The following is a 23,522-nucleotide window of genomic DNA, read 5'->3' as shown; positions in this document are numbered from 1 at the left end:
CTGAATTATTTGTTTCACAACTGAATTCTTAAACTGAATAAAAATATGACCTAATTTATCAGAGAAATGAGTCTAGCGCTAGTTCCGTGACACTCTGGGAGGACAGAAATGGTCATGTTAGTTCACTAAAGGTAATTTTTGTCAAGTGCTTTTGGATTGCTATTTCTTAAACCCCTTGTCTTTAGATACTAAATTTGGGTAGTAGGTAATTTTTTGTTTATTTGTGTCCTTTAAAACTTCCTTGAAAAGGCCACAGAGCTGTGTATATCGGAGTTCACGTCCCACTTGGCAAGCCAGGCCGTCGAAGGCATAGGCATCGTGGGCACAGGCACAGAAGAAAAAGAGACAAAGATGACAGAGAGGATGGCCGAGAATCTCCATCATATGGTAAGAAGTTTGTTGTGCATGTTCTTCATGTCTCCTGAAAATAAACCTGTAGTAGCTACTCTGTGCTTAAATGTTGTTTGTTTTGTGCTTTCTTTTATTCTCGCTGTAATTAATGTCTTTTTGTGTACAATCAGACAAGGATTTTGTGGTTGTGTTTTATCTAAGTCAGAAGCTGTTGGACTTGGTCCAGCTGCCTGCATGAATGTTCAGCAGCCTGCACTGAATAGGTTAGACTAGAGCTTTGTAATGCTCTCCTGTAGCATGAAAATCTGTGTTATTTAAATTAGACACCTTTTTTCAGATTGTGTAGTCGTGTATGCTTCTTCCTCTGATTTTTGAAACTAAGCATGTAGCTGTGAAAAGCAGCATTTGCCATGGTAATTTGATCAATGATCTTATTTTATTTAAATATTTGCTTCTGCCTTCTTGCTGTCTGTTAGTAAAGGAACTGCACTGCCTCATAAATTTTTTGTTTGGATCACGAACTGCCCCCCCCCTCCCCCACACCTATTATCCTCAAGAGAGGACAATTTTGTCATATCATTCTCTGAAATGAAAATATTTGGCAGTATGCTTAGCAGTTTTTCTTCAACATCCTAAGTCCACTTTAATTCCTAAAGTGCCATGAACGAGCAGATTATGGTGCAATGTTTGAATTTAAGTGTGGACACCATGCTGTTCACTATTACCTTTCAATGACTGGCAGCATGTTCTGCATGGGCCAGTACCTGAAACAAAGGATTTTTCAAATGGAAAAGCTCTGACAAATCTTTTACCATTCTCCTATGGTTCTTGGTTTCAACCATCTTCAAGGCCTCCTCTCCCACATACAAATTATTATAATGGATATCATGTTTGTAGAGTCTTGCTATACAGATTTTGAAGAAGTAAGTTATATTAAGTTGACAAAAATTCACTTTCTCTGTTCTGGTTGCTTCTGTATGCACAGAAGCACAGGGTTTGGCCAGATTCTGGGGTGTGTTGGTTTTGGGATGGAAACAATCTGCTATAGATCTTAACTAATAATGAATGTTGTTTGCATTCAAGAGCACATTTCAGAATGATGCTACTAGATGGTGATATATACCAGGACAAAAATGCTAAAGTAAATCTCAGTGTGGAATTAACTTTTTTACTAATTCAGATCTTAACCTTTAAATCTAAAAGGCCATCTTCCTTCTACAGTAGAAGCCTACAGTTGTATATTCATGTATAACAGCTGTAAGAGTGATGTTTCAGTGAACAAAGTTAAATTTTTTTAAATTTGAGAAAATTAAAAGAAATTTAAAATTGAGATTTACCTGGATTTTCTATTTCTGGCCTTCCTTGAGATAGCATTGCAATTAGTACATTTTTTGAACCCTTGTAATATGAAAGTTCACTTGAATTGAAACAAAATCCTTGTATAAATATATGTATAAAAGTATCTCTAGAATCATGTGGTTTAATTGGTGTTTTTTGAAAAGTTTTGCTCATATTAATTGAAGTCTAGTACTTATGTGATCAATAAGGATAGTTTAGTTTTCTAGCTAGTTATTGAGCCTGTTCCACTAGACATTATACTATGAGAAGTTAAATTATTTTCTGGACACTTCAGCTACATAGTTTTCTGCTTTCCTATGGTAATTTATACATACTGCTCCAACCATGCAATGAAAAATTTTATCCTACATAAATAGCAACAGACCACAGAAAAATCTGCTGCTCTGACAGTCAGTGCCTGGCTACTCACTGATGACCATCTTGAACTATTGCTTGGGCAGCTAATCTGTAAGTAAGGCTGTTTGTTTCCATCAGCCTGTTTTGTTTCAGCTTCTTCAGTGTCTTGTGTCATGATGGTATTAATTATTTTGTTCTCAAAATGAAAACAAAGTTTCTAGTGTTTTGGTATATTAATTTTTAGTTTTTTTTAACCAAATTTGCTCATGATGTTAATTTTCATATTGGCAATCTGTAGAAGAGCCAATACCAATTGATTAATTTTCATAAATTGGATTTCCAGATGTTTTGTTTTCAGAAACAGTGCAAAGTTTTCAGAGAGCCTTCTTTTAAAGACATGTATATGTTTCTTTTGTTCCTCTTCCCTCTTAAAGAGGATGTTGTCCTGCATATTTCTAGCTGAGGGCAGGAGACTTTACTGTTATGTAATGTTTCTTATTTCATAGAAGTATGAATTCTTCTAATTATTTAGTTTCTCCTTTTCTTCAAGACACACCATCCCAACGTGTGCAGTTTATCTTGGGTACTGAAGATGATGATGAACACATTCCTCATGATCTCTTCACTGAAATGGATGAACTTTGCTTCAGGGATGGAGAGGAATATGAATGGAGAGAAACTGCTAGGTATGTTTAGAATAGATTGTTTCAAGGTATATCTTATAGTAACTTTATTTCAAAGAATTGCAAACCAGGTTTGGTTTAGAATCATCACTATCTGTAGGAGTTGTTTGCTCAATTCATGCACTGCAACCCAGAACTTTAGTTCTTCTTTTCAAACTCTGAAAGAATCAATATTGTTTTCAAGAGACCCTCAGTCTTTCTGGTGCTGTGTTCTCTTCCCTAAAACTGATCATGCCAAACATTTTGAAAGGGAGGAGTAAGCCAAGTTATAAATATGGGGTTTCGTCCACCTAGTGTGGTATTTGCAATCTCAGAAATGTCTTTAGTATATCATAGCCAATATATTAGTATCATTTTTTTCTTAAACATAAAAAAAGGGAATTATTATTTTTCTTGGATAGTATTTGATTAATTTTTGGCAAATTGTATGCCTGAATGTTACAGCATGCCATGATTGGTTTTGACCCTTACTAGTTTAGTTGCTTCCTTCTACTCATGCATTGTGGTGAATTCTTCTGCATTCAGTACTTCCAGCTACCTTGTTGCATGATAACTTTTGTAGAAACTCAATTTGCATAATGCCTGTGAGTGGGAATACAGATCAATTTGTAGTTTCACGTGTTAATATTGCCTGGCTCTTAAATGTCTGACTTAGCAGCCTTAGGAGACTTGAACATGCTGTATGGTATGTTTCAGACAGCTTTCTAATCTCAAAATACTAATTAAATCAAGATACAAATCAGGTAATAAGGCAGACAGCCATATTCTTCATGAGAACATGTGAATAGACAGGTATTGGTCAAGCCCAAAGAAACAATATGGGTAAAAACTGAAACAGTTGAGTGTGGTTATTAAGGCCTGATAAAAATGTTAATCAGTTGAGCTGCCTGAGAAAATGAAAGCGGGTATGATTTCATGGGATTTTCTGTTCTATGTCATGCCTAAGCCACATGGAAGAGTGGGATTACTTGCCAAATTTTCTTCCCAGGAGAAATATAAATGTGTACATGTGAATTCATTTCAGATGGCTGAAGTTTGAAGAGGATGTTGAAGACGGTGGTGATCGATGGAGCAAGCCTTACGTAGCGACTCTGTCTCTGCACAGTCTCTTTGAACTGCGGAGCTGTATTCTTAATGGCACGGTCATGTTGGACATGAGAGCAGACACACTTGATGAGATAGCAGGTTGCAGCTAAAATTTTTAAAAATACTTTATTCCTAAATTCTGATCTATAACTTGAGGTGGTTTTGGTGATGTCTATGTTCTTGAAAATACTGTGTTGAAGAAACAGGTATGTGCATGCTTGCTGCACTTCTCTTGGTCTCGTTGAGAGGAGCTGGTCCTACAAATGTCACTTACAAAAGTGGATGAGTAGGAGCTCCTTAGTTTGTACTTTAGGCTGAGGCCCAGAACTTGCCTTTATGTTCTAATCCCTTAATGTGTTCTCTGTCTTTGTTTCTACAGATGAATTGTAAATATCTGCCAGAACATTTTAGGAGTTATTTGTGCACTTTAGTACCATAATTATTAATCATATTTTGACTGACATTAGCTTGATGCCAGTAGTGCAGTTCGTTGTTGCACATCTGGTAAATTTTTCACCTTTATAAGAGGTGAGCAGAAATAAATGCTGTACATGTTGTTTGACCTACTGTGCTGAGTGTCCTCACTAATCACATGGTCATTTTGGATACTTTCATACCTATAGATAAATATAAATATATAGATACATGCACATATATATACATGATATATGTCTACTTGCTCCTAAATGAATTTAGAATTAGTTCTACATAATTTTCCTGCTATCTCTTGCTACAGGTACCAGACAGTGGAATGCCTTCTCAGGAATCATATTAGACTTAGGGTTGACCAACATATGCATGAAGGACAAAGTGTTTTGGCCTTAAAAACTTTGGCAGCGCTTGAAATGTTTTCTTGTTTTGAAATCCTTGAAATTCGCTCAGGAAGTTGGTATTCCCTTCCTATTGTTCTGACTTACTGAGCAAGAGCATTCAGTACATCTTTGCAAATGTAATGTTTTGATTTAGAATTTTATTTTTGGTAATCAAATTTAGTAATAATCTTAATACATAACCAAAGTAATTGCATAATTCCATGTAACCAGCACTCTGGGTAGCAGGCACTTGAGTTGCAACTAGGGTGCCTTAAGAGATTGTGTGAACTTGTTTCAAGTTAATTTTAGGTGCCATTTTGAAGCATGTGGCTTAGCAGTGCTTGGTATACAAGTGTGCTGTCTTGTTTCCAGGAGCCAGCAATACCCAGTAGGTAATACTGTTTGTTACTCATAACAGGAGAGGGAGGGTGGCTGGTTTCCTTCTGAGAACCTGTAACAAGTGGCTGTGTGTTACCCGTGGTCTCAGAAAGAAGCTGCACTGTACTGACAGACACTTTACTGCCTGTTGTTCTGTTAGTCAGGACGGAGCCCTACCCTGAGCCCTAACATTTTTCATTGTGAGAAGTTCTATGCAATTTCAGTTTAACAATGCAGTTAAGTCTCGATACATTAGTTAAGCCTGGGAAAATACATTTAAAAATTTGTCACATAGGTTTGTGTTTATTTGTGCAGGTTGAGGTCTTTTATGAATTTGTTTTATATTTTTTATTGTTTTTAAAAAATGGACCTCTAAGAAACACAGTAGGTATTTTCCCTGATATGTAGGCTTTCTTTCCTGATGTGAGAATACTGGTGAGATGCCCTTTTGAAACTTCATATTGTTTGACAGATGAGTAGTTAGTTTTAGATTATATACCTAGACTTTGCTTCATAATTCCTCTTCTAAAGCATGTGAATCACACGAAGTTCCGTAAAGAGTCTCAGTAGAGCATCTGAAGATGACAGGAGTTGTGTAATTCCTCTCATTCCATAGCAACTTGCACTTTTATGTAGTTGTATATACTTGTGAAAGAAGGGAACACCAGGTTAAGACTGTCATAAGTCTGTTTTCCATTGTGTTTGTCTTCGTGAATTCACTCCTAGTGTAGGTTTGTTGAATACAATAAATACATTTTTTGAAAGTGAATTTCCATTGAAATTTGAATTAAATGGCTCAAATTACAAGGTGCTTAGTACCTTACATTTCTTGAAATGATGCTACTAATAAATACCCTCGCTTGGATCTGCATGTTGTGCTTTTCTTATTCTCACATTTACTTGTTTAGTGACATCTGAAAATTTCCTGTGGATTCTTGAAGATGGTTTTGCTAAAGAGAAGACTTTTCTTTTAAATAGGTTTTGATTTTCTTTTATTATTTGATACGACTGCAGTGCTTGAGTGAGGCGAAAGAGAGATGTGATAGCTACCTATATAATTTTCTTCTTTTGTTATTATCATGTAGATATGGTTTTGGACAACATGATTGCCTCTGGCCAGCTGGATGAATCCATAAGAGAGAAAGTGAGAGAGGCTCTTCTAAAGAGGCACCATCATCAGAACGAGAAGAAACTGAGCAGTCGGATTCCTCTAGTTCGGTCTTTCGCAGATATAGGCAAGAAACATTCTGACCCTCACTTGCTTGAACGAAATGGTGAGATAAGTTGTAGCCTCCAGTTCATACTAACCTGGTAAATGATGCTCTCACTGGGAGATGAAGGAAAGGTCAGCTGGTAATAACAGATAAGTGTTTCCTTCTTGATGAGCAAAGAACTAACAATAAGAGTGTGTGTGTGATGTGTAGCTATGGATGATATTTTTGAATTTACTCAAATATTCTGCTCCTGCCTGTATACCATAGCATGCATTATTATTTTGAAGCATAGTAGTAGACATAAATTGATCCTAATGGTTTTTTTTGGTATATGCTTAAATAAAATGTGCAATGTTTGAGGAATTTCAGCCTTGTGGCATAACTTATACATGTGTCAGATGGATCCTACTTGCTTTTATAGCCTTTGCATAAGAGATTTAGTGATCATGAGTTCAGTGATGCTGACAGTTAATGTGTCTTAACCCAGTGTTAAGTTCATTTGACAAGTTTGCTATGTCAATGGTGAAGGTAGTACTGTTAGCTGTTTATTTTTATCTTGTTTTATAGAGAAGGTTCTAATGGGAACAAAAATCTCAAACCCAAGAAAGGTATTAGCAATGTTCTTAGATACCTTTTTTGAACCAGTTCCTGAAAATTTATTCTAGACATCCAGTCCCAAATTCCAAATAGCAATATGAACTACAGAGCAGCTTACTTGTATTCTTGTGTTTTTATGGGACCTCTATTTTCATCTCTGTTCTTTGTTTCATTTTGCCTTGCATTAAGTAAGACACATGGATTTTTTTTATTCTGAAAAATTGAAATTTTTTACCCTGATTTCATGAATCAATCATTGAAGTGAACTTCCTTTTCTGTCTTGAAGGATGCCTCATTGCTTAGAGTATGTTTCACTTAGTTAAGTGCTTGTTAGGGGCTACATATGCTGGAGTATTCCCCAGTGAATGCCTGAGCTTGCTGATAGGTTTTTTTGTTAGCCAGTGCATATATGATATATGCTTAAATATTTCTCTAGTAGTTTCAGATTTATTTTTACAAGAATGAAAATGCAGCTAATTGATCTAAGAGCATAATGTCTCCTGTAACTCCTGACTTACATGTTTTGTTCAGCAAACATGAAAATTTCACACACACAGCCTTGGTTTTGCCCATCCTTGAACACCTGTATCCCCAGGTATAATCTTTCTTGACACTTATCTTACATGTATCACTTCCATTTTTTAGGGCATTTTATTCTTAATACTCTTTTTACAAGAGATTATGGGATATATGCTGAAACAAGAAACCAGTATAATGTGATGAGCATGTACTAATTTAATTTTCTTTTTATTATGCTTTGGTAACCCTCTAATCAGCTGGTAAACCAAACATGCATATTTACATATTAGTTCTTAGGCTCCTTAGGGGGTTGTGTGTGTTAGGACATGTTTGTAATTTATCAGGTATACTTATGGAATTTAGTTATTACTGTAGTGATTATTATAGGCAACCAAATCTGCTCTATTGGTCCTATTTTCTTTACTGCTCTGCAGTTTTGATATTTTAATAGTTGAGTTTTGAGGCTTTTGTTCTTAAAGCAGGTTTGTATCTGTAGGATCCACTCTTTGATTGTTTGCGGGGAGGGGAATGTATGTGACCTTTAGCTAGGCATGCTTTCTGCACCTCCTTCTTGTTAATTTTTCTGTGGTTGTTCAACTTACTGGTCTCTGTAGTGCTTGGTATAAATGTGAAAGTAAATGTGTATAGTTTGCTGTTTGTTTGTTTCATGGCATGGTACATGAAACCAGCATGTTTTGGATTTCAGGGATTGTAGGAGAAGTCATCAGTAATGTTTTCAAGAAGACTGGTCATCCCAGGAAAAGTGTTTGTGGCAAATGGGAGAAATGGTATCACTAAACCTTTTAATGGAAGTACTAATATGAGCATAAACAGTCTGTCTTCCTGCTTAAGGAAGAACTGAAAAATCCATTACAAACTCCAGTCTGAAGGAACCATCACAAGACTGTGTTCTCTTCATAAGAAATTAGTAGGACATGGAAACTAGAGCAACAAAAGTAACAAGGGATTTTGGAGAAATGTTTGGTTTTAGCCATGTGGGGCTATTGGTAAGTCACAGCAGGAGGGTGTGGAGAAGGGGCTGTGTATCTCATTTTTGTGCCCCCTTCAAAAATATATATTAGACTACAGCTGCCTGGGAAAATTCTCAATAAAACAAGACTCTTATTGGAAGACAGCTGCATTTAACACATTTAGATATGTTTGATCGTGATCACTTTTTAAAAACTAACAATTCTTTGTATGTAATGGATAGAGTTAACACAAGTCTTGTAATATTTTGATTTTTTAGTTTATTTTTTGTATGGATTAGCTGCTGTGCGATTAGGAATAAGGAATTACAGGAAAATTGAAGAGTCAGTGTCAAGAGATATTTTTGTTTTGTTAACAAATCTTACTCTGACTCAAGATAATATCTGCTCCCTCAGATCTTTGGCATTCTAATTAGTACTCCTCAGTAATTTCTGACTTTCCTAATGTCTGGTATCAGACCTGCTCTTACCTCTTATCTTACTTGCATGAGTATGACACTTTGGCCCATAAAGCTTGCAATTTACTATGTAAATTGTTAATGCATATTTGTATCTGTGTGGGTTTGGTTTGGTTTGTTTGAATTTAATATAATCTATCCCTTTTGTAAGCCTCATGGTGTTCCATTTGTTTTATCTCAGGGGAAGGCCTTTCAGCCTCCCGGCACTCTTTGCGAACAGGTCTCTCTGCCTCCAATCTTTCCCTGAGAGCAGACAGCCGTTTGTCGGTTCTTCTCAGTTACCTTCTTCCTTCTTCAAGAGCTGGGAGCCCGGCAGCCTCAAGGTGTACAACCCCTGTAACCACCCCTCAAAACACTCCACCCTCCAGCCCTACCTGCAGCCCAAGCACAAGTGCCCAGCCAAGCCCGCTTCAGGGCAAGGAATTGCTGGTGTCACCTGCCAGTGATGATATTCCTTCAGTAGTAATCCACCCACCTGAGGAGGACTTAGAAGTGCAGGAAAGCCAGGAAAAGAAGACAGAGGAAAATATTGGCAAAACACCAGGCAACTATTGAAATTTAAGCTGTCCATGTGTGATGCTCTCTGCATCTGGATCACTTGCACTGCGATGTTTTTGGCACAAAGAAATATGATAAATGTTACCTCTGCCTGCATGTTTTATCTCTTCTCAGTTGTGACTGTCTTCTTGTTTGGCATTTTTAACTTTTTAGCTTTTAACTAAAGCAAGCAAAAAATTCTTTAATTAACATTCATTTGTGTAATTAAAAAGGAATATGGTTTAAAAAACTAATATATAAGCAAAATGTCAAAAATGGTGGCCTTTTCCTTTCACTCACCTACAGTCCATAGCAGGTTTTGCTTTGGTTTTGTCAGTGGTTGAGGTAATGTCTTAAACCAGTGTTGGATATCCTGAGATAGGTACAGCTGAAACCATGGTAAAGTGTTAGAGGTGAATATGAAAAGAATTAGGAAAGATACAATTATCAGTGGCATTCATAGTTTAGTTGGATCATGAAGCTTTCAAGCAGTTTTATTTTTGCTTTTGTGCTTTTTGAAACCATGACTGTTAAAACCAGCAGTAGTTAACTGATGAAATGATCAGGTTCAGTTCACCTGCAGTTGTTTCTGGATAGTTCTCCATTACTGCACTGCTTCAGCATCAGACACTCCATGAGTGTTTTGCTGTGTTTGATAGGCAAAATTGGAGACAGTAGTTAGGAGCTTGTAATCGTAGGCCAGAGCTCAGCAATTTATTTTGTTATCTGCAAAGCCTTTCTTCTTTATATGCAAAAAGGGTATGTAGGTGTATAGATAAGTTGAAAGAAACTGTTAGAACTTTCCATCCTTGCTTGAAATATTTTTAGTAAAAGTTTCATAACATTTGCATTCTGCGTATGTGCGGTCATACTAGCTTTACTTTTGCAAAATTACCAGCTCTTTAGAAACTTCACAATTCTACCTGACAGGTTGTGTTTTTAAGGTGGAATCATCTTTCTTTTTTGGTCATCAGGCTCTTCCTCCCCTTCCTAGAAATTTGTCTTGCCAAAATCCAGCTTGTAGGTTTGACTGCTTTAGGCCTGTGTGTATTGGGAGCAGGGGGACTGATCTCCCTTGGTTCTTCCATCAGTTGAGGCTTTGCTTGTTTTCTTCCTCACTTGTTTAATAAATAAGAGCACACTGTTACATTTAACAGTGGAAATATGCTGACAGAGAAGAAGGAGGCTGTGGTTATCTGCCTTTTCACATTAGCAGCCAAGTAGTTCACTGAACGGGAGAGAAACTATGTCATAGTTTTTTATCTTCAGTTTAAGTACAGAGGCCTCATCATTACTTAAATTGAGAAAAGCAAACACAAATCTCTTTTTCTGACTTCCTTATGGGAAATTAAGAGAATTCACGTGACGATAATTCTGTCACAGGTCATCTTCCAAATGTGCTTTGAAATCAGAAGTAAAATAATAGCTGTAATTGTTTTTCCAGTTCTCATTTCTCTGACAGGAATTACAGCATGCCAGACACAAGATCTTTATAATCCAGGAGAAGGCAAATAAATTAAGCTCAAGTACATGATGCTATTACTATCATCACTAGTAAGACTTTCTACTAGAATCTCCAAGTCATGTTCAAATCAGTTTTGTTCCTCATGCAGATATTTCTCATAAAGAAAAAAATCTGAAAGGCATGATTTCCCAGTTAATCCATAAGTCTTTCAAGAGAATAATAAACACCAACAATGAAGATATTTTTGTTTTCTGGGATTTCCCCTGCTTTTTTAGTTCAAGAAATCATCTGATCACAGAAAGACAAGTTTTTTTCCTTAGATTTGCTTTTGAGGACATTCTTAGACTATGACTTCAGGGCTGCAACTGGACCAATTTCTGTCTTGGGAGGCAAGAGTCAAAGAAAACCCTGACAAGGAAGTCAACTTCCTGGTATTAATTAAGAAAAAAACCCAAACAAATCTTCCCGGTCCATTCCGCTATAGGTTATGGTCTGTATCGCCTCTCTAGTAATTCAGAATATTGCAGTCTGAATACATTTTACAAATCTGTATGATTGAGTCTGGTTTGCCTCCTGTGAGTGTGAGGAGATGTGTTAATTTTCTAATAGGTGTTTTTTTTTCTGTATACATTCCTCTGTCATTTGCCTTGTGTTATTCAGACTTTTATTTTTTAGTTTTCATAAATAGCTGAAAGGTTTCTGAACTTAATGTGAGTTACTGTAAAAGGAGGGAAAAGAGACACACCTTTGGTCTACCACTTAATTTTAATCAGCCAGTCATCAGTTCCTAGTAAGTCAACTAGACAAAGGCTTCTCTTAACAATGTTTTTTTAATTTTGTCATCAGTTGAAGATCAGTGTTTGTTTTCCCATCTTTGAACTGTTGAATAATGAATTCCATAGGAAGGGCTGGGAAGTGAGCTGTGTCACAGCTAAAAATTAACAGTTAATTCACCAGCATCATTGAGGTTTCATAATGTCTGTGAACAACAGAAAAGAAGTCTGTTTTAAAAGGTCTTTTGGTCCACTGAGAAATGTACTTTGAAAGTGAGCAAAATAACATTTACAATGTCTTTCCTCTTACAGTAATTGCTTCCTGAAAATATTGATTCAGAGGAGTTTGCATATTTGCCCTCTAGTAGTAATTTGAACTTTTTTTTTTTGCATTAGAGCTGCATTGAACTTTAGTTTTAAAACTTGATTTTAATTTCCTCAAGTACAAATATGGTTGACTTCATATTTAGAAGATTTGTATTATATAAGTTTTGCTTTTCTAAAGACGGTTACTTTGAAATAGTCATGCTTAGATGTTGAACTCATATATTACTCATCTTTTTCATATGAAACAGATGTGAGACAACTGTATGTAATCTTCTTGCTTTCTTTTTTCTGTAGATAATGTTGATTAGATTTTTGTGATCACAGTATTAAGTGTAGTTGGCCAGAAAAAGCACATGATTTTTAGTGATGGTGTAGTTATAAATACCTAACTTGAATATATGAGGTTTTATTCCAAATGACTCCAGACTCACTTCACTGTAGTCTTTCAGAGGAGACAAGTGGTCCATCTGCCTAACTAATATCAGGAAGAGCGCTGTGTTTTATGGATCCCCTCAGTAGCTTCATAACAATGAATTTTTCTGTCTTACAATCTGAAAAGTACTTCTAGGTAGTTGTCCTTGAGTTTGCTTCTACTAAACTGGAGAAGAGAGGGAAACAAGTTCTTTTATTGATGTGAGATTGGAATAGAAGTGTTTCACTATTAAAGCAGATTAATTCTTTGGTTCAGAGTTTCTCTATAAATAGCAGATTGAGGGATATGTGTAATGAAGACAGTCTCATATGGAAATGCTTGCTCAGGTCTGAAAATCTGTGAGCAGTATTGTCTTGTGAGAGCAGCAGTCTGTCCAACTGCAAGGCTGATGGAAAGGAAAACTATTCACACATGGTTTAGGATCAGACAAATATTCCTGTGTCAGTGCCAAAACTTGTGAGCCTTGACTGTGACTGATCGGTGAAATTTTGAAGGCAAACCTTTTAGAAGAATCAGTGTCACTTTAGCACTGAAATAGTAAATATTTCTGCTAATATGTGGAATCCTTATTCTCTGTCCTTCTCCTTGATTGTCTCTCTGTTTTTGTTCTAGTCTCTGCTTGCTTTTGCTCACAGTGCTTTTCCAGAAAATGCAAAGCGATGCATTATGGCTCATCTTTCATCAGCTAAAAACATTCTAAGTTTCCTGTATTGCTACAGAGAAGGGGAAAAATGAAGTTTCTATGTCTAAACTTTTGTATTAGGATGCTCTTCTGCAACAACTGTTTAATATTTCTTTCTAGTTCTACAAACGTCAACTCCTAAGCAGTTAAATACTTAAATCAGCTGATTTCATAGGTGGTTGATGGTATGATTCTTGTGAATAACATATAAATCTTGGAGCAGAAGAGTAGAATGTGTTTTTTGTTGTTGGGGGTTTTCTTCTTGTTGTGTTGGCTCATTGTGCATGTTAGGATTTATGAAGGAATGACAGCCTATTAACTTGGATTTGGTTTTTGCTTCAGGACAAAACACCCACACCTTATGGGTGTTTTGTCCTGAAGCAAAAAACTTACATCCCTTATGAACTGTAAGAATGAAAATTAGTGGTAAAGGCTTGGACCTGCGTGTTTTTGTATGATGACTTTTTGGAAGAGCTTTTTGAAAACAAAGATGAGGATGAAGTAAAGTGAATTCAGTCATCATTTGAAACGCTAAAAAAAAATTCAAAATGGAGAAATAATAGACATGGGGGTATGCAAGTAGTTATGTGCCAGTAGTTACAATAGAGTAGTAGCCTGAAGATAGCCAGAGAGGGTTTCATTTATATCTTGACTGGAGAGATGCTTGACCTAAATACAAACTTTCTCCATGTAATACAATGTTTAGGCTTCAGTCTTTATCTAGATGTGGTTTTGAAGGCATGTGAAAGCATGTTCTGTCACCACAGCTGGAAGGTCTAGTGTAGACAAGCAAGAAGGCCAAATGCATTTGTAGTGCATGTTAAACTGAACAAGCAAAAGCTCTGTAATTCAGAAGGTGGGATTTGGGCTTGGTTATGCATGCCTAGACCAGCTTTTCAATGTTAATTGGGTAGAGAGAACCATGATGCAACATGGAATTCAGTGTGTTTGAATGCTTGGGTTACTTGCCTATTGCACCCTTTACTGAACCTGCAATTCAGTGCTACTGGCAATGTATCAGGATTCATAACAAGGTTTTTTTTTTGGTGCAAGTGTTATAGGGAAGCTGTATACTGAACATGAAAAACTTTGTGTGTATTCTTCAGCTCAAGCATATATTCCACATAGCAACACATGGTTGGATGAATAGTGGGAGCTTAGGTCTGCTGATTGAAAGCACAGTTTGCAAGCTGTCCTTCATGTAGTACACTACTTACTTTTACAGCTTAGTTAACTTAGTTGACTACATTCCCTGTAGTTGTAGCCTGAGGCTTGCTGACACTTTACAATTACAGTAAGTGCTACACAGCAGACTAGAGGTGCTTGCATTTGGTGTCCAAGGACTTCTTAGTACGGTAAAGATGCTATATCCTAACTACTGAATCAGTTATGATTAAAATGCCAGAAGTTATCTTTTCTGCAATTAAAGTAGCTGATGTTTTCTGGTGACTGTTTTGCAAATGGCCATCATTTGGGGCAATACCTAATTTTTTAAATTATGCCATTTTTTTGACAACCCAGTGACTTGTTAATGTTGCATTTATGATACTAATGTAGGGCACTTACTGAATAACGTGCACTTTTGCATTAAGCAAGCTGCCACATTGAGTTTTGGTGGTGTTTCACACTCAGTTTGTTTCCTGCACCATTTTGAACTTATCTCCTTTTTTTTAAATTTAGGGCTGTTGGCATCTCCACAGTCAGCACCTGGAAGTTTGGACACTGGGAAAAGTGGAGAGGTTAAAGCTACTGGGTCAGGAGGAAGCAGAGAAAACAGCACTGTTGATTTTACTAAGGTAAGTAACATTAAACACCTTAGAGTTTAGCATCAATTAACTATGTAGCAAAACCTGTGCAGGTTGTAACTTCCCCCTTAGTTACAACTAAGACATGTGTACCAGTATACACATGAAATAGGTACTAAGAGATAACTTGTGTCACAATATGATCTAGGCTAAATGTGTCACATGTTTTAAAATTCTTCCCAGCAGAATGCTTCTCAGTATTTTGGTAACATATGAGTGCAGCTGCTGTACTTTCTCATGCAGATGGAGATATTTACACATCTGCTATTAAGGCTCTTCTGAAAGCAGTTTTGTACATTGTGTTGTAACTTATTTTTCTAGAACTTTTTGTTGGTTCCTTTTTTTTTTGTGAAGAGGGCTTTTAAGAAGAATTTGCTTTATATGTATAATGAGTTTCCTCTACAAAAGTTGTCGTACATCTTAGTCATTAGTAACACATAATACCATATTCTAAAAGAAACGTTGTAAAAAATCTGCTGTAAATCTCATATATTTCATTCATAATCTAAATTTGCTGGGCAAGTTCCATCGTGGCTGTTACTATAAAGTTCAGTCAGAAGTGTCATCTATATTGTGAAATACTGTAAGAAAATTGTTTTGCCAAGTTAAATAATTTTGCTTAAGGAAAGCTAGCTTACACTGTAGTTCTGATCTGATCATGGCAGGTGCCATATATTCCTGCTCCTCTGTCACAGTTTATGTATTTTTGCTTGGCCTGTCCTTGTGTACACCTGCCTTGTCTCCTGTTGGACAGGAGCCAGCCTCCTGGCACTGTAGTTGTGGCACACTTGGTATGGGACTCAAGAGGCCATCTGTAAGTTCTCTAGCTAGCAGTGTCACTGGTGCTTGTGTGTGTGTGTATGTGAACACAGAGTTCATGTGCTGTACCATTTTCTAATGCACTTCTGTAATTATGTACAGAAATGAAGGTGAAGATTTTCAGCCATCATATTCTTTATGATTTGTATGAACATACAAATTATTTTTCAAAATTATGACATACTTGAAATACATGGCTGTGAAATAACTTACTGCATTCTAGAAACCATGTGTAATTACATGAACTCTCCTTACTTAATTGTGCATAGATTTTGTTAATTTATGTCCTATCACGGAATGTTTGTCATGATAATATTAGAAAGGTGATTATGCAGTTTGGAGTCTTCTAGAGTATACTAGTTGTTAGAAATTCTAACTTATAGAAAATAGTTTATTATTATTTGGCTGGCTGACATTTTCTAAATGTGTTTGTCTTTTCTGTATTGTGGGATATTTAATTTGCTTTTTAATTTTTCTTTGTAGCATAAATGTCTTGTAAATTCTGATAAACATAATTGTGTTATGGAATTTCTGCTAAGAAATGTAAGGGATTAAACAATTGTTTCACCTTTGTATGAATAGGTTGATATGAACTTCATGAAGAAAATTCCTTCAGGAGCAGAAGCATCAAATGTGTTAGTGGGAGAAGTAGATTTTTTAGAAAGACCTATTATTGCTTTTGTGAGGCTCTCCCCTGCTGTGCTTCTCTCGGGTCTCACAGAGGTTCCGGTTCCTACACGGTAAATAAATGCCTGGAAATTCTGGCTTTACTTATGCAATAAGATAATAATATTTAAGATCTCAAATAGCTGTAAATTTTTATATACACTGTATTAACCTCAAAAAAATGTAGAGTTTTGTTTAACATTATGTCAGTCATTTGCTGCAAAATTTGAAGTAATGAGATCTGCCACAAAATTCTCTGAATGCATTATATATCTTTATATATATCTCTGTATACACACACACATACATATATACATCTATATACATGTAAAGATGCTGTCTTAAGCAAGTGCAGGATTTGAAACTGAAAGTTAATTTGCAGTAAAAGCAATGAGTCTTCCAAGTTTGTTTTGACATTTTGAAGATGGGCATGAAGATATAGTTCCCTTCGGTGTGACACAGCTTGTCAGTGGGGAAGAGCACACTAAGTCTGAAGGTCTGTCTAATCTGAACATCTGTTCTTATACAAATGCTCTGCATATGAATGACTTAGGTGGTTAAAAAACAATTTTTTATTATATGCCCAATTCTACATGATTGACATTGGAGTAGTCAATCTTCAGCTAATACATAGAGAAGTAGTTTTCAGTCTGCAGTATGCTATCCAGCCTGGTGCAGTCACCCCTGCTCCCCCAGTCCCAATGATCTCATTACTATACTTGTGGGTATGTTTACCACAGATGTTCAAAATATCAAAATACAGGTCTCATGATGAAGGTTAGAAGATAATTTCATCAATCATCATGGATGACACTTCATTTTCTGTGCACATTGATGTATTGGACTGTTCCGTGGTGTTTGCCCATACATTTGTATTTATGTTTTTTGTTGGATTTTTAATGTTTTAAAATTATCAAAGTGTTTGTTTATCTTCATGATTTTCAGCTTATACACTCTATTGAAGGGCAAAAATACATATATGTGAGAATTTTTGGAGAGTAGTTGACAGGAGTACTCAATTTTTTTTTGGGAAATTCCAAAATTTCTGCATAGTGATTACTGTAGCTGAATCTATTCTGTCCTAATTTCTTCAGAACGGTGTAGACTTGCAGATCTGAAATAGCATACTGGGATTCTTAAGATGCACTCCTGTTTTCAGTTAGTGTAGTAAACTTGCAAAGGAGACAGAAGTGACCTTTTTGTACAATGAGTTGAAAGAAAGTGCTACTTTTTTCACATGTGTTGTGCTTAGGAATGTCATTTTCATGAAATATAGAAGAAGGTTGTGAAACAAATTACTGAGGTTCACTCTTTGGTTTGTATCCTTTTGAATTTATAAAATGTTATTCCTGTTCAAGGTTTTGGTAAGTTTTATGTTAGGCACTGTTACTGCACAAGGATCTGCTACTATATGCTGTGACTCAACCCCCAGATTGGATCAGCTTCCCAGAATGTCACTTACTTCAATAGGTGTTCAAATACCCAAGTTCCCTTCCTTTCCACTGACACAAGACTAGGATAGACTATATGAGTATGCCCAAGTGTACTGCAGGAGGTACCAGTAGGTGCATCCTCTGTGTGCCATGGCCACTCTCAGGAGGTGAGGGGGCTGAACTCCCATGAAAGGGAATGTAGGACAGGTCATAGAGCTCCTAGGCTGCCACTTTAATGGATCTTTGCTACTGGGAACGTCAGAAAGGCTTAGAATCCAGGGGAAATATTCATTGAGCTCTAGTCTGTGGAATTCTACAGTCTTGAAGGCATTACAAGAAGTTGAAAAATTAGGCTTAATTAAGAAGATATCTGAGTAATTTTGGGTCAGGATTTGAGTTCCTTACAATAATGACTTTAAACTGAATCTTTTCACAGTGTTGCAGCAGTCTTTTAAGATCGTAAGCAGTAAAAATGGGATTTTTACTTCACCACTAAATTTTCTTTTAAATATTAATTTGAAAAAAACCCTTTTGAATATATGCAGATGAGTCAGCCATACTCACCTGTATTACTTTCTCCACAGGTTTTTGTTTTTGTTGTTGGGACCAGTAGGAAAAAGTCCACAGTACCATGAAATTGGACGATCCATAGCAACACTTATGACAGATGACGTGAGTGATCTGTTTTAAATGCTTGTAGTTGAAGTCTAGAATGAGGTATTTACCAATTGATTTCAGTAAATGATTTGGAGTAGTAGGTTAAAGAAAAAAACCTCAGACTAGTTAAATGAAGAACTGTAAACTTAATTATTTTTTGTATTAGTGAAGTCGATAATGGTAAATTAACTTCCCTCCTTGTCTGTCTTGAAATCCTAAATGTGTTTCTGAAAAAAAAAAAATTGACTTTAATGTATAGATTTCATTTTTATGTTAAATTCATTATCAGAACTATTAAATAGAACTGCATTTGGTACGAGTCACTGTGTGTCAGAAAGGACAGAAGCAGCTGCGCGAGTGCTCAGGAAACAAAGTTTTAAAAACCCATGCAATTGAGTCATCATAGTTTTTTTTTTTTTTAATCTAAGCCAGATCAAAGAAATAAAATAGGAATTTTAATAGCCTTTTGAAGTCATGTGCTTAGAGCCCTTTGGTTTTAAAGACCACAGGAGGGAACCAGTACTTTTAATTTGAGAGTGATGCCATCTTACTGAGCAAAATTAGGGTCTTTTAATTTGACTTCACATTGAGCGCCACCTACTGAATTGCTGATAATTTTTAAGGTTATCTAGCAGAAATGCAAGTACTTTTTACTCTAGAACAATTTGAAGTTTGGTAATGTAAACTAGAGATTTGTCATTTTGCAATTGTTAACAAGTCCGTGAATACAGTTTTTGTTCAATGTGAGAATTGAATTTTAAAAGCTTTAGTTGCAGCTTCTAAACTTTTTTATATAGGCTGATCTGATTTTTAGGAATACTCTAGATCACTGAAATAGAAAAGAAAATCAGTTATTTGATGGTCTAAAAAGACCTGAGTAGACTTCAGAGATTTTAAGATTAGAAGATTTAATGATCAGATTTAATGGTATTTGGAGAAAACCAGTTCAGGTTTAAAATGTACAGAACAATTCAGAATCATCTTCTACATGCAGTTTTACAGTAAAATAGCATTTTTTCCCTCTGTGTGTATAAAATATATCTTGGAGTTGATGTTGTAGTAGTCTATAAAATGGTATAGGATTTTTTAGTAGGATTGCTTTCATGTGATTTTTAGGCAGTCTTCTAAACTTAATTAAGGTAGATGTATAAAAATGCATTCTTATTCTTAATAAAAGCTTATGGTTTGGTTTGAAGCTTATTTGAAGTATTTTTTGTCATAGTGATACAATGGCTATAAGGCAGAGTTAGACAATAGTACATGAACTTGATGTCCTGAAAATTGAAGATTAACTTTCATTTAACTTTAGAAATTACCTCAATATTAGTTTTGAGTTTGAAGATAAAACTTCTATGTCTTGTGGTCCATAGGAATGTGCATACCAGTAGCTTTTAATTTAAAAGTATGTAAGTAAAGTAAGAGCCAAACTTTTGAGAACCTACCAAATATGTTCCATACCTTTTAATCAAGTTTAATCATTATATAATGATAATCAGTTCCTCTTTCAGAAAAAATAAAATAAAAATAAGTGTTGAGTACTTTCTTCTTGTAGGTTTTCCATGATGTTGCCTATAAAGCAAAAGACCGAAATGATTTGTTGTCAGGAATTGATGAGTTTTTAGACCAAGTGACAGTCCTGCCTCCGGGAGAGTGGGATCCAACTATACGAATTGAGCCACCACAAAATATTCCTTCCCAGGTAAAAGGAAAAAAAAGGTCCAGTCTGTCTTGGAGTGAGGGGGCCTAAACTGAACATAGGATTTGAGCTGCTGAGTACAGAGGGACAATCACTGCCCTTGTCCTGCTGGCCACACTCTACTTGACACGTGCCAAGATCTCATTAGCCTTTCTGGCCACCTGGCCACACTGCTGGCTCCTATCCAGATGGCTGTAAAGCATCAGAAAAGTCCCCACATGCATTTTGCAAGAAAAAGTTGATTGTTCATTTAAGTTACAAAAAAAAAAAAAAATTAAGAAGGGGGGAAAGGCATTAATCCGTTTTCTGCTATGCTGTTAAGTTAATTTTATTTACAATATTTCCTTTTGAAATACTGAAATGAGTTCATGTGGGAACTGGAAGAATTGGTGAGAAATTGTGCTTGAGTTCATGTTACCAAATTCTGTGAGTAGTCTAGCAGTGGTCAGCAAGAATATTTAAATTATTGTAAGAACTTCTGTTTGCATGCAGCATTCATTACAGTGTTCAATGTGTTTTGTGTAGCATATACTGATAACAGAATGTTTATGAAATAGATACAAATTGGTCATAATTCTCAGTTGTGATCATGCAGGCTTACAATGAGAGCTGAGGAAAGTGGGTCCTTGGAGAGATTTTCTTCCTCTCCTCCCTCTTTACAACTTAAAGGAACTTGGGCCTGCAGGATCAAAAGCAGGGGAGAGACCAGAGCTTTTTGTTCAGAAGGTTGACATTGGTGTCGAGTCCTGTGGTGGTTTGGCAGAGTGGGTGGAATAGAATGGGGTAACAGCAGTGCAGTCTATTCAAGAGTAGCCTGAGGTTACCATGTAACTTGTTTCCAAAATAAGCTGGGCTCAGGGTTTTTTGGAAGGCAGGCTCAGCTGAAAAATTTATGAGGAGCTGGTAAGTAGCTTGCTCAGCAGGGGAATTACTTCTCATTTATATTTCAACTAAATACTGTGTGTATCATAAAAAGACATCAGTTTCTGATACATGTTAAATGTTTCTGCTCTGTAAATGGTTGAAGAAAAAAAGTGTCTAAAGATTCCTGTCTCATGGTTGAGCCTCTACTGTGTGTTGAAAATCTAGGTTTTGTTTCATTGTGTTTCAGGCATCCATTTCTTGTAGGTACAGGGAAGATGAATACTGTTGTGCAAGGTAATAATAAGGTCTTCTGGGTGGTGGTGTACAGTTCTAGTCATCTGTACTCAACAAAAGATTGGTTTGGAAAATGGAGCACTGCTGATGAGCTAAGAATATGAAAAAGGGTGTGGAAGGCATAGGATTTGTGCACACTCTCTTTTAATTATACTTTTCTAGTGTAAAAACAGTCTCAAAGTATTTTTTTCCTTTTTCCTTTTTTTCCCCCGTGTCTCTTTTGTAGGAGAAAAGGAAGGCACCTAAATTTCCAAATGGATCTACTCCTACAGGAAACGGTCATAAAGAAGAAGGCCATCATGCCGGACCTGAACTTCAGAGAACTGGAAGGTGTGTTCACTTCCCTAAATGCTAGCTTCCATAAAGAAATAAAAGTGATAAATCTTCATCTTAATGATTGACATTTAAACATTAAAAAATTACGGTACAAGTGTCAGAGCGCATCCTTTGTCCTTTTCAAGTGTTGGATTCTTGCCTGTAAGTGCCAATCTGCTTAAAGTATTTTCAAGCCTCTGGCAATGTTTCTCAACACATTTGCAAAGGATTTCACATAAGATGCTGCCTAATTTGACTAACTGACTTTTAAAAGTTGGGGTTTAAGTTTTAATCTTCAGGAGCTTGCAATTATCATAATTACAGCAGGAATGTGCAATTTTCAGTGTTTGGCTAGGTACTAAAAAATCCCATTAATGCAAATCTGTTTTATTAAGGGTGTATGAAATGGAACAATAAGAAATGAAAAGTGGCACAAAGTAGTTTGGTATTGGTTAGCTTTGAGTTTTGGTCAGGTTTCTTATAGAGATAAAATAAAACTGAAGGAATTTCTTTCAGTTGCTGTTGTTTTCTGTTAATTCTAAAATATTCGCTAAAGAAGTCTCCAACATTGGAAATACCTGGTTATGAGTAAACTTTAATATCTGAAATGAGAGTAAAGAGTAAATCAACTGAAAAATTTTGGAGTATCTGTACAGTGTTGTTATCCCCAGAATAATAAACTTCTAAATCAAATGCATCTTTTTCATACATTTGCAAGAAAGACTTTACAGCATTTGTGTTGATTTTTACCATTGTGTCTTTGTTATAATTATCTTTTACTGTTTTTGTAGACAGTATGTGGAGCTAAAAAGTTCATTTCTGCTCACAAAATTATCTGTAGATAAGACTTTTCTTAGGAGTGTTTGGGGTTTTATTAATAATTAAAAATAAAATAAATTTTTCTAAATGCAAATTAATGTCTATTATTTTGGAGTCTTTAAGGTTTTTTAAAATTGATTTTTAAATTCTTGGTAATAACTTACTCTGCTGAACTAAGTGGAATATCTGTGTTCTCCAGATAGGAACACTGTTAAAAATGATACCCCTAAATTTATTTATTGACGTCATCATATGTATGTAGTGAATTTAAATAAAAAGCTACAGCTGTATGTTGGAGTGGAAATATTGAAATGCGATAAAGCAGTGATCTTGGTTGAGGTTTAGCATATTTCTCTGTTCCATTGTTTTGAATATCATAAGACAGATTTGACTTTAAGCATCATTTAGGTGAAATTGTTTGCAAAGTTATTTTTTCAGTATCTAGCCCATATATTAAAAAAATGTAGTCCGCTTTTAAAAATGTGGGAAACCTGCTTGATTATGTTTGAAATACTGCCGAATTGGAGTAGATAAGATTCTCATTGACATTTTTAATTGTTATGGTTTAATCTAGATTATGAAATAGCTAATTTATGCCAGCAATAGGCACTGGCAGTCATGTGTAGCCCATAGTTTTAAACTAGCTAGAATCCTTTAGTGTACAGTTTGACGAGTTTCATCTCACCTATTTAGGCTTTTTGGTGGTTTGATACTTGACATCAAAAGGAAAGCACCTTTTTTCTTGAGTGACTTCAAGGATGCATTAAGCCTGCAGTGCCTGGCCTCGATTCTTTTCCTATACTGTGCCTGTATGTCTCCTGTAATCACTTTTGGAGGGCTCCTGGGAGAAGCTACAGAAGGCAGAATAGTGAGTACAAAGAATGGTAGCGGCCAGGCTTTTAGACCTTCAGAGGCAAGTCACTGTGTGCATTTGTCTCATTTATTTATACTTGTATTTGAAGAATTTACCCACAGCACTTGATTAGCCTGCCCCAAAGCAGATCTTCCCCAAAAGGTAATTGCTATGGAAAATGTGGGGAACCTATGTGAACAGGAGAAGATGCACAGGGGAGGTAAAAAATGTTTATCCTACCTTATTGGATGAATGGCTTCATGAATTGAGAAAAGGCTTGTATTGCCTTCTTTTTGGCTGCT

At 36.0% G+C, this 23,522-nt stretch overlaps 1 protein-coding gene across 2 annotated transcripts in view; it reads left to right on the top strand.

The window, feature by feature from the left end:
• Positions 1-262: 262 nt before the first annotated feature.
• Positions 263-23,522, top strand: part of SLC4A7 (solute carrier family 4 member 7) — a 46,686-nt gene continuing 23,426 nt past the window's right edge. Inside the window, exons 1-11 of one of the 2 annotated variants that reach the window (XM_058810116.1) lie at positions 263-387; positions 2,597-2,732; positions 3,754-3,914; positions 6,091-6,279; positions 8,964-9,326; positions 14,680-14,795; positions 16,206-16,363; positions 18,307-18,394; positions 19,932-20,078; positions 21,460-21,563; positions 23,061-23,235. In XM_058810116.1, the coding sequence (XP_058666099.1) occupies positions 2,677-2,732; positions 3,754-3,914; positions 6,091-6,279; positions 8,964-9,326; positions 14,680-14,795; positions 16,206-16,363; positions 18,307-18,394; positions 19,932-20,078; positions 21,460-21,563; positions 23,061-23,235 (1,557 nt within the window). In that variant the 5' untranslated portion in view covers positions 263-387; positions 2,597-2,676. The remainder of the gene's footprint in view (positions 388-2,596; positions 2,733-3,753; positions 3,915-6,090; positions 6,280-8,963; positions 9,327-14,679; positions 14,796-16,205; positions 16,364-18,306; positions 18,395-19,931; positions 20,079-21,459; positions 21,564-23,060; positions 23,236-23,522) is intronic. The other variant, XM_058810107.1, reaches the window with a different exon arrangement.

Source organism: Ammospiza caudacuta, chromosome 1, assembly GCF_027887145.1.
Source record: "Ammospiza caudacuta isolate bAmmCau1 chromosome 1, bAmmCau1.pri, whole genome shotgun sequence".
Taxonomy (NCBI): Eukaryota; Metazoa; Chordata; class Aves; order Passeriformes; family Passerellidae; genus Ammospiza; species Ammospiza caudacuta.
This window is presented reverse-complemented; position numbering and strand designations above follow the sequence as displayed.